This window comes from Macrobrachium rosenbergii, chromosome 17 (genome assembly GCF_040412425.1).
Source record: "Macrobrachium rosenbergii isolate ZJJX-2024 chromosome 17, ASM4041242v1, whole genome shotgun sequence".
NCBI lineage: Eukaryota > Metazoa > Arthropoda > Malacostraca > Decapoda > Palaemonidae > Macrobrachium > Macrobrachium rosenbergii.
The window spans coordinates 17,557,855-17,577,705 of NC_089757.1; the positions used below are offsets into that span (position 1 = coordinate 17,557,855).

At 37.7% G+C, this 19,851-nt stretch overlaps 1 protein-coding gene across 1 annotated transcript in view; it reads right to left on the reverse strand.

The window, feature by feature from the left end:
• Positions 1–16,151: 16,151 nt before the first annotated feature.
• Positions 16,152–19,851, reverse strand: part of LOC136847761 (adenylate cyclase type 3-like) — a 46,791-nt gene continuing 43,091 nt past the window's right edge. Inside the window, exons 14-18 of the mRNA XM_067119644.1 lie at positions 19,690–19,772; positions 17,641–17,739; positions 17,251–17,374; positions 16,933–17,057; positions 16,152–16,670 (exon numbers count right to left, since the gene is read on the reverse strand). Coding sequence (XP_066975745.1) covers positions 16,485–16,670; positions 16,933–17,057; positions 17,251–17,374; positions 17,641–17,739; positions 19,690–19,772 — 617 coding nt within the window. The 3' untranslated portion in view covers positions 16,152–16,484. The remainder of the gene's footprint in view (positions 16,671–16,932; positions 17,058–17,250; positions 17,375–17,640; positions 17,740–19,689; positions 19,773–19,851) is intronic.

The following is a 19,851-nucleotide window of genomic DNA, read 5'->3' on the forward strand; positions in this document are numbered from 1 at the left end:
TATATAATTACAAGCAGTCCCCAGGTTACGACATTCCGAGGTTACGATGCTTTTCAAATATATTCATCAGAAATTATTTCCCAGTTTACGGCACAAGTTCCAAGGTTACAACTCTTACGATGCATAAGAGTTTGCACTTGCTGTGAATTTGTTTGTCTCTCTCTTTCTCTCTCTGGGTTATTCTTTATTACTATTTACAGTATATGGTATAGCACATGAAGCTTAACAAACTGACTTGTACAAAAAATATCATAAATCAACATAGGCAACCATTAACTGTTGGTTGAAAAACCTTGGTAAACAGGTACTGCAACGCAATATGTTTACTGGTAAACACAATTAAATACATTTTAAGGAAATTAATCTAATAAAACAAAAATGGTATCTACTTGTGCAGTATAAAATCAGCGTATGTTTATGTACATGTATTGTATGTGTGTGCATGTGTCCAATTATGCATCAATTGCTGTCTGTCCTCTCTCTGATGCCCCATGTAAGCATACAGAGAAATTTAACAGAGAATTTCAATCTTTAATTTTTTACACATTTCATATACCATATACTGCACAGTTTGGTTTATTTTGAGCGCCAATACTCTACAAAGTATTTTGTGTTCTTTATAAGCAAATATAGTACTGTAGTGACAAAACAAGAAAAAATCTTTGATAAAATTAACTACTCTATCAGATACTACCTCTACTGTTAAAGTATTTATATCTTCTCACCATTAGGTACAACGCCATTCAAAATAAATAAAAATTTCAGCTAATTTGCTAAGACTGTCTCTATATGACCCGCTCACCAGGTGATGCTGGAATGTTTGCATTCTTATCAGTATTCTTCATGACCACCAACTAAAGGGATGTAGCTTACACTGGACAGTAGTTACATCCAAAATTTAGTTGGGTGAGTTTTGACTAACAGTAGGTAAGCATCCAAAATGTAATCTTATAAAATTTTCATTATTTGATATGAATCTACCTACTGTTAAAGTTAGCTGACTAACACACTGAATGAGGATGGTGGGGTGAAAATAGCAGTCAGAAAACAATCATCCAGCCAAGCAAACTAAAAAGTTTTTTAATACAAAAGTTTCCCAAACATTCCCTGCCTGCTGTGTGATCCTTATTGATAAGTACTGTTGTCATTGTTCCTCGACAGGGGAAAAAGGATTATCCCATAGAGTACTTTAGTGACCCTGTGCCTGAGTCAAAAGCCCCAGGCAACTAACATCCCAAAACTTAAGGTCCTCATTATGCATTGTGCCAACGCAGTGAAGGCATTGCAGGCGACATAGGCAGCAATCGATTTTATACATCTCGCGAGTCATTCACATCTTGTGTAAAGCTGATTTCTGCCACTGCATTGCCATAGAATATGTGCGGGTACCACCAGGCTTATGTGTCGACACAGATGATGTGGTGGCCAGTAGACCATCATGTTCAATACATCACGCCTTCCTCACATCTTGCGATCCTACACACTCCTAGTAAAGGAACTACTTTCCAGAGGTCCACACTCAACAATGTTGGTACGTCTGCATAGATGGAACGAAATCGATATAGATCTCCTATATCTTTCAATGGAGATGAAAACCAGTGTTAGGGATAAAAGCCTCTAAGACTACAAAGTCAGAATTTTACTGGTCATGGGGGGGAAGTCGCACTACCAGAGATATCATTGCAGACAACCTTGCCTGTGCAAACCTTCAGCACAGTTCTGTTCCAGCCAACCCTCTCCTGTGATTTCTGCAAATATAACCATATTCCCATCAAGATAATCTCCCAACTCTTTCCCAGAACCAAGTTCTCATTTCAGACAACCATCACTGAACAATGAAGAAACCCTTGAGGATCAAAGAGGGGCAAGCAATGAGGTCCATCCAACTCACAGTGTTCAGATATGACAGAGGAGTACACCAAATTTTACAACTCTGCTTAATCTTAAATTTTACTTTCATCACTTTCAGATTTGGCTTATAAATAACAATTGTATAACACAAAAAAGATATAGTACTGTACTGATAAGCATGTAATCTATTCTTCTTAAATAAAATATCTGATGGTTAAATTACCGAGTGTCAATTATTATCCTATTCAACTTTTATAACAGCAAATATTAAGAAATATACGTGAAAAATACAAACTTTATGTGGATGCCTACCATAGACTGAGTATTAAACAAGTCGCAAATGGTTATGATTCTGCGTAACGCAGCTGTGTGCAGCAACATTTAATAAACCACCACAGTTTCTGCGGTGCAGCAAACACATCTATCTGTAGCAACAACACGCATAGTGTGAAAGTTGCCTACGACAACAACTACCTTCAGATATAAGGTATGCCCCTATACACCAATGTGTACCTTTATGCTTCCAAAATTCAATAGCAGGATTTCTTAACAACTAATGATAAGAGAGAAAGCAAGGTTACTCTCATATCTGGTTCAGGAGAAAGCATTCCCACTGCAACAACAGGAAAAATGGCTTTACACATCTCATCAAAATTTGAACATTTCACAAATAATGTGAGGCAAAAATAGAGATACAGCCCCAATGAGGTGCGTTGACAACCTTCTCTAGTGAAAAGCTTTAGAGGAAATACAAAGATGTGCTTACAGCAGAGACACCATGATGCTTTATTTCCAAACTATAAAAGCTCAGGAATTAACTCTGAGCACTACCAATTTAATCAAGCATTCTTGACATAAGAGTGTTTGGCCTCCTAACACAAAAAGTGCATAAATTTTTAACCTCCTAAGTGTTTGGTCTGCCATGTAAACCCTTTTGTTCTAGGTGGACATAGTTACTCTTTCACTGCCAAAACAGTTCACCTATGCTGTCACAAATGTGGGAAGGATTTTCACTAACATGTCTTCTTAAGTAACAACAGAAAGAGGAGTTTCACTCAGAAACAAAGCCTACATACAAGAAAGGGCTTGAGGTCACAATATGCTTTTCTTCATCAGAGAGCTCTGAAAAGTGTCTTCCAGTTTCTAAAAGATGCCTTATCCAAAGGCTCAAATTGGGGCAATAGTAACGTTAAATCCTTACTGGATTTATGTCCAAATTTCATCATAAACCCTGTGGAAGATTTGAAACTTCCAGCTCAAAAGATTGAAAACCTCTTTTCAAATTTAAATTACAGCAATATTCCAGTTAGTATGATGCACAACTGAAGAGAACATAGCGCAACATCCTTTGATTGGGAGAAAAACTGCTTTGCATACTAGATACTGAGAACTGATCAGATATCTATAGTGGTACAGGTTCTGAAGTCCCTGTCAACAAGCAACAAGATCAATAAACTGACCACTGTTATTAACACAGTAACAGTTGAGGGCCTCTAGGCTTAAGGATTGCTTCTCTAGCCACCTAGAAAAGGCTTCCCAACTCATAAGGGATAGTTGATAATCTATGCAACGTCGAGGAAGCATGGAGGTTTGATGGGATGGGATCTTAAATATGACTGACTGAAAAGCTCTTCCTGAACAGCAGAAGGCGAGGAACATCTACAGCCAGGAATGGAAATTGGGAAACCATTCCTCTGAAGCCATCAAGGATGAGCAAAATCATCCTTATATTCTGCAAAGCTCAAACTTGCGCATTCTCCATGGGGAAGCAAACAGAGGAAAAGCCGAAAGGTCTACGTTAACCACTCTTTGAAGAAAAGAGCAGCTGTCCTCAGGCTTTCTGTCCATGCCTGAGGATCCTGGCAGTGAGTGTAACAAACTGGGTGGGAGGTTGTGTTTTGGGCAGCCAGACTGATGGCTGGTCTTTTCAAGGGTTCCACAACTTCTGCAAATCTGTGGAAGAGATCATCTATCTGAAAGAAGACCTTGCCCTTCTGGGTGAGCTGGTCTTCAGTAACATTGTTTCTCCTGGGACAAAATGAGGCAAAGGAATGGTTTACCCTGGACTCTAAAGAAAAAAGAAGTTTGGTTAGCTTGAAATAGCTTATTTTTCAATGCCTCATGTAAGAAGTTTTTCTCTCAATGCCTCATGTAAGAAGAGAGAAGTTGAATTGTCTGAAAAAGACTACATCGTCTTGTCTTGGCTAGATGTTCTGCTCTCGGCATAAGACCATCTTAAAACTGCAAAGTCTGTTGTTTATAAACAGTTTGCTCTTCTCACAGTCCAACTCCTTGACATCAAATGGTTCTCAGTGCCCCCTGTCCTGCCTCCGAGACATCTGAGGTCACTGTAAGGGTCTAGGGTTCTTGAGGTTCCAGAGGCAGACCTGTGAAATCCCTTATATAGTGGTAGAAAATGTCTGTCTGTCAGAAAAAACCAGAATGGGGAGAGTCAATCTTATCCCCATATGCCACTGACTGGATTGGAAAACAGCACAGATTTGCTGGCACTGAATAAAATGCCCAACCCTGAGGACAGACATAGCAGATCTTAGACCCTCAAGATCGCCTGAAACGAATTGGAGAAACTAACCAGTTGTCCAAATATAGAAGAAAGAATACTGAATTTAGCCAAAGACAAGCACTGGGACCTTTGAAGTCATTCAGTGCTGAAAGGGAAATTGACATTCAGTAACAATATTTGAAAGGTGTAACAGGAGGAAAACCCAGCTGCACCAGTTAATAATTTTCAGACAGGGCGGAAAGTGATGGTTAAAAAGAGAATACTGTATGAATGGAGGAACGGGTAATAGAAATGAGAAGTTGCAGCTAGTCCGAAGGACTTGCAAAGACCTCAATTATAATGCCTAAAGTGCACCATATGAGGTGCACTGACAGCACTACCCTCCTATGGGGCTCTCCAAATAAACTCTGATATCAAGCTTGTGACCGTCTAGCTAAGGTGCCAACATATATATAGGTGAATATTTTTAGTGCTAAATCAGACCCAGATTAAAATTGGAAGACCTTTCCTTCAAAGGTAAGGGATGCTTTTCTTCAGCTGTGGCTGTACCAGGAAGCATGTCCTAATTGTCAACAGAAACATCCATTTGGCCTTCCAAGTGGCCACCAGAATGAACTGAATGACTCCATCGAAAAAGGAGTCAGTAAAACGAATCAACTTATTATACTGCAAATGTCCAGTACTGGCCTCCAGCCCTCTTCCTGAGGATGACCTGGGACTCTCTAGTTCACCCGTTTGACCACTTGTTTTGAAGGGTTTAGTCATGTCAGAATTCTCAACAGCCCACTGGGTTGGGGAGGGATCACTTTAGCAGCACGTAAGTTTCAAAATAAATTATATATTGAAGATTTAAATTATTTGGGACAAATCTTACCTACTATTAAAGAAAAGCTGATTTCACATTGAGAAGAGGATGGCAGCGGTGCAGTTAAACAAAATCCGCCAGCAAGTGAGCTACAGGTTTTTGTTTGAAACCCAAACATTCTACACGATCTGAAACCTACCTGATATTACTGCCTCCAGAAGGTGGATTCTATTCAGGAGCAAGGCTCTAATATCTGTGCAGTGAAGTGTAGCCTGAGGAGAAAAAAACCTCTTCGATCCAGCCAGAATGAAATAGGTGTTCTGGGGTGTGAAACCCCAAAATGGCAGTTGCTGCAAAAACCTTAATGACAAAGGTATGCTCCTATACAATACTTGTACCTTTATGCCCCCATTAAAACAAAACCTGGGATTTAAAATACAGAGCCTAAAAGATTGTTCTTTATCAGTTCAGGAAAGAATTTACTCTACTACTGTACTGGTAGCAGACTAAGGGCTTTACCATTTAAATGCAGTTTGTGTATTTAAGGCAGGAGCAGCAAAAATCGAATTGCACTTCAACTGCACTGCACAATCACATCCTTGAGCAACAAATTTTGTCATGAACTAAATGAAGTAGCAACCACTTTGATGCTATGAATGTACCTTCAATAAAGGTAAAATATCTGGAAACTAGTTTTTTGTGTTAGCCTGATTAACATGTCACACAGGAGAACACTATTTTTTTTTTTAACTATGGCATTCTAAAGTTTTTAACACCACAAAACAAAAGATTAACTTTGCCCCCCCCTAGGCTTTAACTTATCTAAACAAATCTTGATTGCCCTAACAGATCAGAAGTGGTTTCCTCTTCCTTCCCACCAATTCTTACTGTTCTCTAAAAGCTTAGGCATTACATAATTTAGCCTGAATATGGCAAAAGAAGATGAAATAATATCCTTCACAACAGCCTCTTATAGATAATGCTTTGAAATAAACTTACTATTTTAAATGCCACTAGTGCAACAAAAAGTGTGTTCCATAGTAAATACATCAGCAATTGATACCAGAGGCTCAACAGGACCTGCAGATATACTGTAATTTTAGAAATGTCTAAACTTCAGGGGAGAAATGACAGTTCTAGGGTCCTCAGTCTCAACTGGTCATTAGACAGATCCAATTGCAGCATGATGCAATACTGATGAAAGCATGGATCTAGAACCTCGAAAAGTATATACCAAAAAGACACTATATCCAAGAAAGTTTAAAAAACTTTGATATCTACAAGGGTATGGGCACTGAAAATTTTTCCAGGATGGCACCTGATCAATAAATAAATCATTAGATGCATGGAAGCATGTGTCAAGGCTGTATCTCCTAGAAAACCCCTTGAGTGTTTCCAAGCAGTTAATGTGCTATGAGGTTTAGTGGAACCACATGGATTTCAGTGGTTTGAGCTGGGATCTTTCCTTAACAGAAGAATATGAAAGATCTATTGAAAGAGCCCAAAATCAGTGCAATGAGAGTCATCCTATGTGTCTTTGTATTTGAAATTTGTTCAAAATTTAACTTATAATTGCTAAAGGGCAAAGGCATATGCATCAGAATTAGACCAAACTTGAATAAACACATCCACCACTTCCAGTTTGAGAGCCCTATAGAGTACTGTCAACTGGTTGTACTTCTTCATCGGCGTGCTAAGAAGTCCTATTTTGGAGTAACCCCTTTCCTTTCCACAGCAACTGGCAGATCTTGTGATGGCTGCACCCTGTAGGCAGAACTTATCCTTCCTGAACCATCGATCCACCAAAGATTGCCCTTCCCATAATATACTTAGGAACCAATATGATTTTATTTCTGCACAAAGCAATATTTCTACTATTAGGAACATTTGCTTATGACCCTGAGCAGCTCTGGTCTTGATATGTGCCAAGGAGTGTCATATTGTCTGAAAATAAGTCTGACTTGGTTTATGAACAGGTGTTTGCATTTTAGAGACTCTTCCATATGGTCGAGTTTGAGATCATTTAAATTCAACTTTTCTACTGACCACCACATCCCTGACCTATCTACGGTGCCCAGATCACTGATGCATCTGAAAACAAGATGATGTTTCGAAGTTCACTACTCTTTGACAGCAACCTTGACAGTCTTTCCAAAGCTAACATCTAAGGTTTACTAGTGTAGTGTTGATCATTCTATGGCGCATTTAAGTTTGTCACAATACTTACCAAAAGTCTGTTTTGTTATGAGATGATTATGGATAAAACACTAAAACCTGATTTCAGTTTAAAAACTTGTTAACTTTCATCATAGTTTTTGAAGGCCTTCTGCAGAAACTAGTGATGGGGATGGTACTGATCTCACACTGAAAAGATTGCTGAACATTTTGCCTAAGTTTCCAATGCTGTTATGCCAAAACTACACTGTAATTGTGTCTGATTATTCCAACATATTCTCCAATAAGGCCATGAGTCCCTCCTCTAAAGACTAAAATTCAATAGTAGTATGAAGTGTCTATTCGTCCACTGACAGAAAAGCTGCTAAATGAAGATTCTACCCTGCCTCAGGATAGCAAAATGGACTGGAAGAATAGTTAGAAAGACTATCAGAAATCTTAATGCCCAGTGATCTGTGACAAAGTTAAAGAGATCTTTTGGCCTTCAGAATACCACTGAAAAGAGTTGGTTAAACTATTAATCAGTTGCCCGTAGTGACACCATCCCCTGAGGCACTAATGAGCCTCATATACTTGAGGCACTGCATGCAGACTGAAACAAAAGAATTGTTGCACTTTCCAAAATAGAAACTGAAGGAAATTGAGCAACTGAGGATCATTGGTATTGTGGGTGGAAAATGCATCCTAAATTTGGAAAGTGACTGGAACAATGCTGAAAAATTCCATGGAGAAAGGGGACAGATGAATAAAGTTGTTCAGTCTTGATGCATACAACACTGGGTGCCAATCTCTGGTTACTTCATACCACTGCAAACAAGTCTATAGTAAAATCCTGGTGAATTACTGATACCTGCTACATGGCATTCTTTTCCTAAGGGCAGAACTGATCCTCGAAAGGTAGCAGAAGACAAAAAAAAAAAAAAAAAAAAAAAAAAAAAAACCACTTGTGAGAAAGAGGCGATACTTTGAAAAGAAGGGCATGAAGGGGGTAAAGAGGCAGGCCTTTCCACTCCTGGGAAATTATCAAAGAAATTCCCTATCCTGCACAAATATATCCTCTCTTCTCACCTTAAAAGAGTTGGGCTGAGAAGGAAACTCAAAGAAGAAACCAGAAAACTGCATACTTCTGTGCAGGAGAAACCTTTGGCAAAAGGGAGGAGCATAATTGTTCTCACTTCTTCAAAACCAAATGAATAAGCATGAGAACAAAAAACTCCAATGACTCCTCCCACTCTAAATTCCAGCTGGCACCACAAACCCTCTAAGCTGGAGCATGGATGAGGCAATCGTAGTGAGCGAAAGTTCGGCAAAAGATAGAACTTCAACAACTCTAACTAGAGACCTGGACAAAAACTCCATCTCAGCATGTCCAAAGCACTCTGTCATTCTCAAAAGTATGCTTCTTCAAAAGAATGAGACAGGCAAAGAAAACTGAACGTCTCACCAAAGAGGGTTTTAGAACCAGTAATGCCTCAGAATCATACTAAGCAGCGAAATCATAAAACAAAATCAAATGCTGGCATCCTAAAACTGTGCATGCCTTAGCCCAAGAAATCTCATCAAGTTGTGTGCTCTAATCAAAGGAGAAAAACTGGATTTCTTTGAATAATTAATGGCAGCAGAAATGTTTGAAGATATCAGAGACCTAGTCTCTGGAGAACCTCTTTCCTCCACTAAATGAGAATAAAGCACAGCATAACTTTCCAGCAAGCACCACAAAATGGAAGGAGACTCCTCCACCACAGAGGGAGTCTGTGGCAACATCAAACTCCTCCTAAAGCTTAATGTCTGGCCCTATGAAAGGGAAACTGAAGAAAACACTGACTGCTTCAAACTCACCTCAGATGACACAACACAGGTGGGCAAGAGAAGATGAAGTGTTAGCAACACTTCTCAGCCCTGCCTCACTTGAAATAGTCTTGAAAGGCTTAATACCACTCCAAAAACATACAACCTTAAACAGTCAAATTGTTAGAAATGAATATGGCTTAGCATTAACTGACGATTCTGTAACACAGATAGAACTAAGAAGCAAAACGGTAGTGGTGGAGGAAGGAAGGGACTCTCTGATAGCTGAAGAAAATGTTAGTAAAGATTGAGCATGTGCACTTCAAAAAGAAAGATGACAGACAAGGAATAGAATAAAAATACAATAAAAGATATTGATTCAGCATACTGTAACATCAAAACAAGAACAACTCTCTACAGGTTTTTTTCAGTAACACTGTCTGTGCCTATACTGTTAGTCCTGTTGGTGGTAACATCATTACTATACAGGCCTACCCCTTCAGGGTGTAGTCAAAATAAGATTAGCATTTACCAACAACAATCCTTAGGCAACTGCACCTAACTGGTATTGGAAGTGGTAAACAAGAGCAAGGTGACGGAATCACAGAATCAGGTCATCTTGAGACCTAAACTGGTTCCCTGGCAATCCTGAGTTCAGGCTACAAAGACAAGGACACACAAAACCTCACCTTCAAAGGGGAATGCAAAAAAGATTGCACACTACTGGGGAACTTGGAATTGTTCTCTAAAATACATTCCACCAAACTTTTGACTGACCCTACAGTCAGGTTGACATCCTGTTCTAACTTCTCAATACACTTTTCCTGAACCAAAAGGGAATTAGAAGGCAGAACTTAAGATGAAGTCCTAGGTATTGGTCTAGCTGGAGACTAAATAAAAACAATTGAAGTCATAGGTTTGTGATGAATAGGAGAAAAGGCAGACCTGTGTGCTGACCTAGAACCAGCAAAAACAGTGTGACTAATTCAAAATTAAACATCCTATTAACACAGTAATCATTTCTGCAGAACCTGACATTCTTAGCCTACTCCCTGTGGAAGACATACTAGGAAAAACAAATGTACAATACCATGAGAGCAGCAAACAGCCATAGCAATGAAGTTCAAATCGCCAACCTCTGCAGCGGGAAGGAGAATTCTGTCAAGAATTAAACATTCAAAACACACCTGGTGGAGAACTGGTAAACTAGGCGGTCATCCAGTCAGCCAAGCAATAATCTATACTTTGAATTTTGATGCATCTGTTGGTGCCAAGACATAGCTACCTTTAACAGTGGGCAAGATTCATCCTAAATAACCTATTTTTGGTAGACAATGAGTCCTCAGTGGAGTTACCCTTCTGGTCTCCACAGAGCTCCATAAGACAGACCAGCCAATATCAAAACATAAATGGTCTTGGTCAGAACAGAGCCTTGGATTTGACAGTGATAATTATGCTTGGTCAGAACAGTTCCTTTGATTTGATAGTGATAGAGTATAAAAGGACTCACAGCAAGAGGGCTCTTTCCCTTGCCTGCAGCATTCACCTGGTTTTCCTTCACCCATCTCACACAGATGTGGCAAGAGCACACAGGCCAATCAAGATCCCTATTTACCCTTTGGTCCATGTGAAAGAGTCAAGAGGCTTCCTAGAGCACTTGAGAAGACCTTTACTTTTGTGGTGCCAATTTGACACAATCACAGAAATCAGCACAAGAAAGCTAAATGCCTAATCGTAAGGCCCTGTAAAAAGTATTTCCTTGATTTTGAAGTTAAAACATAACTCTTAAATTCTGCTAGCCAGTGCAACTTTTAAGGTGGGGATTTGGGATCAGGCCACAGGGCTATGTCATGCATTCTACCTTTACTGTAAACTGACAAGAAAAAAAAAAACTCATTAATTCCACTGGTTCCTGCATTTGTTATTTCAACGTATGTCTGTGAGAGCGTTAAGATGGTACTATAAATTTTGTTTAAAATCTAAGAAATCATTCAGTTAATTTTTAACAACATATATGAGCTATTATTTAGTACTTTTACCTGACTGCTGAGTTATTTACACAATCTAATTCTAACATTTTGCCCAAAGCTAAGAAATAGTAAAAAAAAAGTTGGAACTGGGACTGTATGGCAGTAGCATCCTAGGTTAACAAAAGAACATTACATAAATGTCGTTCTGCTATGCATGTAAGGAAGGGTGCAAGGAGGGAGAAGCCCCCTGGCTATGTCAGTGCAGAGTCCTAGGTTAAGGTTAGGTTAAAATGTCTCCCTCTTGAAATGTCATTATCCAAGTAAAAATTTGATTTAGTTGTGTGGCCTGACTCCCACCAGTCACCGACTGGGACAGGACAGGTTACGGCCCAACTGCTTTACTTCCCAACAATAGACTGACAATCATCATTTGTTAGGCTAGGCTATTTAAAACCTAGGCTAGGCCTAAGATATGGTAGAATTTTGTATTAGCTCCGCGTTGGGTTACTACCTTGAAAATTTACTTTGGTTGCTTATCCAGAATTATTAATTTTTGTTGCTCGATCGTAATTAACCTGAGCTAACCTCAGAACTGATTATATTTTTACAACTGCACATGTGCAGCGTTGCAGAACTTTTGGTAAAAAGTCAAGTTTCCTTCACCAAGGGCTCCACCACCCAGCTAAATAACGCAGCCTATTAGGTTAAGTTACGGTGCGTTGGGTTAGTATGGTTCCTTTAATGATAGATTTCCTTAGCTAAGCCCTTCATGAACATATGGCTCCCTAATCTCTCTCATACTCGCTAATACTTAGAAATAAGTTATTGACCATGCACTTTGGACAAAAATAGAAAATCAAAATCAAAATAAAAAAAACCCTACACAATTTATTTCATGAGTTTTTGCAAGTTAAATTGAATTACCTTATAATTAACTCTTATGATAAACACACAACTATGGTAGCCTAGGGTATGAAGACGACTGTAGGCTACGTTTAGACAAAGGCCATTAGGAAAGGTTTGATCTATAATAATGTAGCCTACTCAATATTATGATACTTCATGAGGTTCACTTCATCTTTCATATAAGAATCCAGTGCAGATCATCGATTATAGTTTAAGAAACTTTATTATTCCTTCAGGTGACTTCTAACAAACTGTATTCATTTATCCTAACCTTTAAACCATGAATGAGGTACGAGGCGGGCGGTCAAAATTACCTCAGGAGGAACGTAGTAGAGCCGGCACACAGTCAAGGACGAGAACAACCTGGCGAAGTGCAGACTGCAGAGGGCAGACTAAAGAGTCAATGATCCTGAAACACCTACAGACCCCAGTGCTGACACCTTGCGGCTAGAGTATTAATATCTGGTGTGTGTGTGTGTGTGTTTTTTTTTTTATCAACTGTCTCTAGCTTAGAAACAATTGAAATTGAGAGTTAAAGCAGTCCTCAGGAAAATGGGATTTGCCCGTTTTCACAATATCGCTGACTTGTTAGATCGGGCAGGAAACATGCCAATACAGGGTCAAGTCTTGATGTTTATTGACGAATGTAATAAACTTGACATACCAAAAATGTTTAGTCAGAAAGTGACTGCACCATGATAACAGAACAGAAGCACGAAGTTGTGTTACAACAGTTAAGAAAACACGATAGAAGTTCGTAGTGTAAGAAATGAAGCGCAAAAAAGAGCGAGGATTTACCCGATAAACTGCATTTAGCCGCGTAAAACTAACCTGTAAGAAAACTCATTTTTACTTGGGACGATGTCAGTTATAACAAGGACCTTAGAATCAGTTACATTAATTTGATTACACGATTTGTAACAATATTTAAGAAAAATCCTTTGTTTCACGTGTGTAAGATCATCTTCATCACACCCTATCACAAATCACTTACCAACGCAGTTTTAAACTCTGCTGGAACTCTAGTTAACAAATTAATGAAGGAGAAGCAGCGAAGTAAGAGATAAGGAAAAATAATAAACTTTGGAGACGACATTGTACAAGATCCCGTGTTGGCTTAAGTCCAATTTATTCTGTGGCCACCATCATTCCATTCCAAGGGAATACCTTGTATGGAAAGATGCTGCTGCCTAAAGTGCATCTCATGTGGAGCACTGTGGGCAATACAAAAGGCCCTTGGCAACATACATCTGCAATGCTCCAGGTTTTTCTTGTTTCTTGGGTCACTTTCCAACTGGCTGTTCAACTTCTTTGACTTTTTCTTGTTCCAATTGTCACGGCTCATTTAAAACCCTGTCCTTTGACCAAGCCTTAATGATGTCTCCTTTGTGACCTAGAAGGCTAGGTTTAACTGTTTTAAAGTAACTATAACGTAGCCTATTATAAAGGGTATTGCATCTAGTGTTTTTCGTTCTCTTGTTCCCGAAGAGACATTCGCTGACTGATCACTGACGTCAGTTTCAGCTTGCTGTCAAAGTATGATTCATCAATCTTCTGGTGACTATTTAATCACTGTAAGTTCTCATTTTTCTTTTACTTTTGACAAATGAGTTCCGTATGTGGACTAGTTATTACTATCAACCATGCAAATACAGTTAAGTGAAATATATGCTTGTGTGAATGAAGAAACACATACGACGACCAATAAAAGTTGAGTGTATATACAAAGTGACAAGTCTTAACAGCTGACACGGCGGTATTACTTTGTTTAAATGCAAGTTCAGTTTTGCTTTATTTATTTATTTTGGCAGAATCTGATCCTTACTTTTCTATGTACAGAAATATGGCAGCTGCTTGGTATTTCATTTTCGGTGTCTTTTCAGTTCTGTATCATGTTTTCCTTATTCCAAATCTTGTCTTTGATTAATAAAACTGATAAAATACAGCATGATCATATCATAATTAATGTCTACATCAGCTTTCCCATTCAGGGGCTTGGGAAGTCAGTTTCCCTACATTCCTCGTTCATGCGCAATTCTCGCCCTAATTCCAGTCTGGTCTAGGTCTTCTATTATATACTTTTCCGTATATCCCGGCCGTCCTCTGAGTCTTCATCTCGTTATTTCCATATCTGCTGCTGTTCTCACTAACTGTTATTCATCTTTTTTCATCACATGTCCAAACGAACTCAATCTTTTCTTGATGTTAGCATGGGCGACCTCACATGAGGGACAAGGGGGCACTTGGCCCCCAACTACCCTTTAAATCCTGGAAAATTTTATATATATAATTATATATATATATATATATATATATATATATATATATATATATATATATATATATTATATAAAATTGCTTTATTAATTAAAGAAATGCAGGCGCTGATACTGTTTTTGGAATTAACCTGCTAGTTCAAAGGGTCTTAAGTGTTTGCCTGCTTGATACCGGAAACTAGCCATGCATGTATTAAGATTTGCCGCCCCCCCCTACCCCTGGAAAATATGGTGTGGGCGCCCATGGATGTTAGCTAGTTTTCCAACTGCTGAACAAATCCATTCATGGCTTTCTAAAGCCATAATATGATCTTCCCACTGCACTCTGTTATTAATCTTAGCATTCTACAGTCTACAGTATAGCTACCACTTTCAAATTGCAACATCATCTTTGCTGGTAAAACATAGAGTAAAACTGTCCTTATGCAGGCATCAAAAGTCCCAACTCTGTCTACTTACGGGTATTTTTACCTACCAGTAGTCCAACAATCTATGTCTACTTCATCCAGGTTTTTACTATACTTTTTCTTAATGCCCTCTAAATATTTGCTTCACAGTCCTGCAATTTCACCAAGGTAACGAATGTTCTGTCTCCTGTAAGTTCTGAACGTAGTTCTCCACTTCCCTTTCTACTTCATGTGCTCTTCTGGTAAGTTTAAGACACCAAAAAATGTTAGTCAAGTGTATACTTTGCAATCCCAATCACCTCGTGTGAAATTATCAATTACTTCCAGTACACAGTACTGAACTCAACCCCTTACTTTACCGTCAACAACCATAAGGCCATTCACATGACTATACTTTTTTTTCTTTTCTTTCATTTCTGTTCACCTAAGCTTTACAATGCTAACATGGATTTTCAGCCCTCTCTTCTCCATTCCAGTGTTCCATCCATTTATCTATCTATAATAATAATTTCCACGTGGATCTTCTCCTCCCAGGGGTGACAGTTGGGAATATGGGAATTCCGGAGGCTTCTGGGGCTTTCGAAGGCTTCAAGACAATCTACAGGCTCTGTGGCCTTTGGATTTCTTGTAAAATACTAAAGAACAGAATTTCATGGAGATGAAGGGCTTCGAGGATTTCTTTGGGGAAGCCCGCGTTCTTGGAGATGAATAAGACCACCTTCTTGGAGATGAATTCGAGAGGCTTTTAGGGCTTCCGAAGGCTTCAAGACGATCCCCAGGCTCTGAAGCCTTTGGATTTTTTTATGGAGAAGGAATGGGATTTGGTCCTTCCTGGGGACGAAAGGCTTTGAAGATTTCTTCGGGGAAAACTGATCTGATAGGAGCTGAAGACGGCTTCACAGGATCCTGATATCTTAAAGAATTTACGAAGACGTTATACGAAGGTATACGAAGTGATGAAGTAACGTCTGAAGAAAACGGGGGCGATGTGTTTGGAGGCACTGGTCTCTTCAAGGTCCTGCATTTTTAAGCTCCTGCATTGTGGATGTGCCTCTTGCCTGCTCTAAAAGACAGCTGATGGCGTAGCTAGTCTTTAAATAATTATAGAACTCTTTCCATTGATTCTGCTGTCAACTCTAGGTCATATGGCAATAGCACCCCCACGGGTCTCCCTCTCTACAGTCCTTTGTAGCCTTCTCCATTTAGCCCAAGACAAAATACACTGTAATACCACTTGCATTTGAGTTCACAAAAGACCCTATGACACTACAGTATATACTACATTAGTATTTAGTCATGAAAGGTATAATGGTAGGGTATCTCTTGAAGAAAAGAATACAATGAGGTGAATACATGCTAAAGCATTCACCACCTAAGTTTGCCATGCTGGGAAAAATCTTGGGTGTTGCATTTGCAGTATAAACTGTGGCGTTAATGAAAACTACATGATTGTAAAAATAACTTTTAATTCAGTACACAGCTTTTCCATTAGCCTACACAGTAATGTTGTGTTACTCTCAGCCCAACTTGCACATTCCATATTTCTTCACAATGCTTAAGAGCACATTACAAACTCCCATTTCATCCCAAAATACGACTCTGTTCGGTGAAATTGAAGGGTTGCGGAAGAAAATGAATAGTAGTACGGCTTGGAAGTAACATCTTTATACTTGTAATGCTTGGAATTATATATATGTATATATATTCTTTAGCAGAAATAGATTTATTGTCAACATATATTTCTCTTTTCCTAAAAATATCTCTTTATTGTGTATTTCAGTTTCAAGTCTGGGATTGGTCCTCAGCCTTTGAGTAATCTAAAGACTCGCCATTGACCTGTTGAGGACTCGCAGCTTTTCCCACTAAGTAGTACGTCATTAATTCGCCTTTTCCTTTCACAGCTATCAGGCCTCTTTGTTCAAATACATATCCAAAATGCTGCAGGATTTTGGTCGTCTCTTCTGTTACCTGAAATAAATGAATAAGTTAGTAAAATACAGCAACAAGAAATGCTAGATGCAATGCAATGCTAGATAATGTAGCATTGCAAATGCAATGCTAGATTATGTACACAAGAGAATAAAAGAAGTAACATAACTTAAACACATGGCTTTAAAAACAAAATATATTACTGAAGAGGTATAGCATTTAATGTTAAACCAAGGCATTTAGTCAACTGAAAAAGAGTGGACTGATTTTTTTTTATGGGAATAGGCGACATGGTACCTACTTGTATACATCCAGCTTTTCCTGTTGATTCCATACGAGATGCCACATTGACAGTGTTTCCCCAGATATCATAGTGTGGTTTCCTTGCACCAATCACTCCAGCTGTTATAGGTCCATGGTTGATTCCTGTTAAAAGAATGGTAATGATGTATGCTACCAGCATAGTTTCAGCAGCAATGAACTGAAAAGCAAAACTTAAACACATTAAAAGTGTTACGATTACATTGAAACACCCTGGTTTTTAATGACTAAAGCATCTCTCTCATCTTCTACATGCATATAAATCTTAGACAGTAATATGGAGACCAATTTCACTTACCCATTCTAAGAACAAAATGATTGAATGACTGTTCGTTGATAGACTGAAGAGCCCTCACCAATTCAAAGGCGAAGTCAACAAGGAGCGCTAGATGTGCCCAACGAACCTTTACAGGGTCATCTTCCTACGATGAAAAAATAAAATATTGCACATTAGTTCCAAAACAAAGACTGGTAAAAACTGTAATGCAAATACCAAATTTTATAACTTATTATTACATAAAATCAAGAAGTAAAGTGGATGCTTTCAAGAGAAATTGATAAGTAGAGGAAAAGTGTAACACTAATTTATTATGAATAGAGTTATCATTCTTAACTCTCACAGGACTTGCCAACACTATTTGTCGAATTAATTTTGATACCAATAAAAAGAGTCCACATTTTAAATAACCTTAACTTGTCGAGAAGGATTAAGTCCGCTAGCAGCCATGTAAGTTGATCCAATGGTTTTGATTTTGATGATGTCGTGGAACTGAGGCAACTCCAGAAGCTGTAAAAATACAGTGATAAAATTAAACTATTAGTGTATAACTACAACAGCAACAGGACGTGGTAAAATGTTATGTTGCAAGATGTGGGAATTAAACGCATATTTACATCTCTAAATGTTCTGTTGCGCATTAGGAATGTTCTATACAAATGAAAGTTTCTCTTGTAGTTCATACTGTGATTCTGTTTCTTCAATTCTCCATTTCTTGCAATGCCCTACTTTTGAGTATTTTTAAATGGTTCTACAGTATAAAATAAATATATTGAGTTTTCAATGTTTGTTTTGGCAGACATTTCATTGAATTAAAATATTTGCACGAGTTCAAAGACCAACTAATCAAAATGATTAGGTTTAAATCTCTTGACATTTCTACTCTGCCTAATGAAATTACCCAGAAGAAGAGTACAAAAAAGTAAATACTCTGTAACATACATCGTCAATGCTTTATGCACCCAACATCACATTTGTAATGCCGAAATTAGGCAAATTTCTGCAGTATACTGTACTATGAAAGTATTCTCTGTGAGGCAGTATCAAGGAAAAGGTAACAGAGATACAACTGGAACCCCGTATACAAGGGTAATTGGTGTTGATGGTTTCGGTGTTAAGTATTTTTCTTTAAGCTGGGGACGAAACATTGATGAAATCATTTAGAAAAAGAATGGCGGCAACCCGTGTTTTTATATTGTTCCCAAGAAGTGGGTACATGGTTTTTGACTCTGTATTCAAGTTTCTAGGGTTCTTCACTCCGCACATGAATCCTGGCTTGATCATGACCACACTCTTGCCACATGCCACAAAGTACCAGAATTATTCTGTCATTCAGTAGTCTGCACTTTTATTAATGTATGATTCAACTCCCCCCCTCCAGAACAATTCTATTTCACTACAATTAATAATTTGTTCTCCGAAGTACCCTTTCTCATCAATCAACTTTCTGGAAAAAATCTGCCTGAAAACTGAAAGCGACATCTTCACCAGCAGACACAGATTCTAAATTAATCTTAACATTGTTAAATCTCACCTGATTCCGGAATCTGTATTATTCATTCCAAGGTACTGTTTTCTGTCCACGTCTTCTATCCAAATAATGAATGCTTTCTTTGTCTTCTCTAAACATTTATCACATAATCTCAGCTGTCTTAAGAGAATAAGCTTAACTAACACTGTTTTATTTTTGCAACAACGAATAGATGATTTGTACTCTTGGTATTCTATAGCTTTTATATATATACAGTACTGTATATATATATATATATATATATATATATATATATATATATATACATATATATATACATACACACACACATAATTATATATGCAGATATATATGTATATATATACATATAGATATATATGTATACATATACAGACATACATATATATATGTATATATACATTATTCATAAACACATACATATATATATATATATATATATATATATATATATATATATATATATATATATATTCTGTACATAGTAAAAGCATATGTACTCTGAACTTTGTAAGAACAGTAAAAGATATTTGAATAATACAGACAAATATAAACTTAGGAATGATATATGGGGATTTTTTATTTATTTATTTTACGTTTTGACAGATATTTGAATAATAAAGACAAAAATATAAGTATATAAATGTCAAACTGTACTGTATATTGAATGATATATAAGGGGATCAGAAAAATTTTATGGGGGCCCACCAATTTTCATTTATTATATATATGTATATATATATACACATATATAATAGTTACTATTTTTTCAAAATTTTATTATTTCTATAAATATTTTTCCCATTTTCTTAATTTTTATATTTCTCATTTATGTTATTATCTAAATCTTCAATATTATCATTTTGTCATTATTTTTTCACGACTGCCCAGGTATTTGGATCCGCTAGCCTTAGTGATTTAATCCTGCTAAATTTTACAGTAATACTTACACCATCAAAATCAGATATAACTTCATTGAGAAAGCGCAGGCATTCCAGGCCCTGATTGTTCACTGATTCCTCAGAGTAAAAATCTGCAAGCAAATAACAAACAATGTCATGAGCACAAGAATCACCACCTTGTCTTCTTAATATAAATATCTAAGTAAAGCG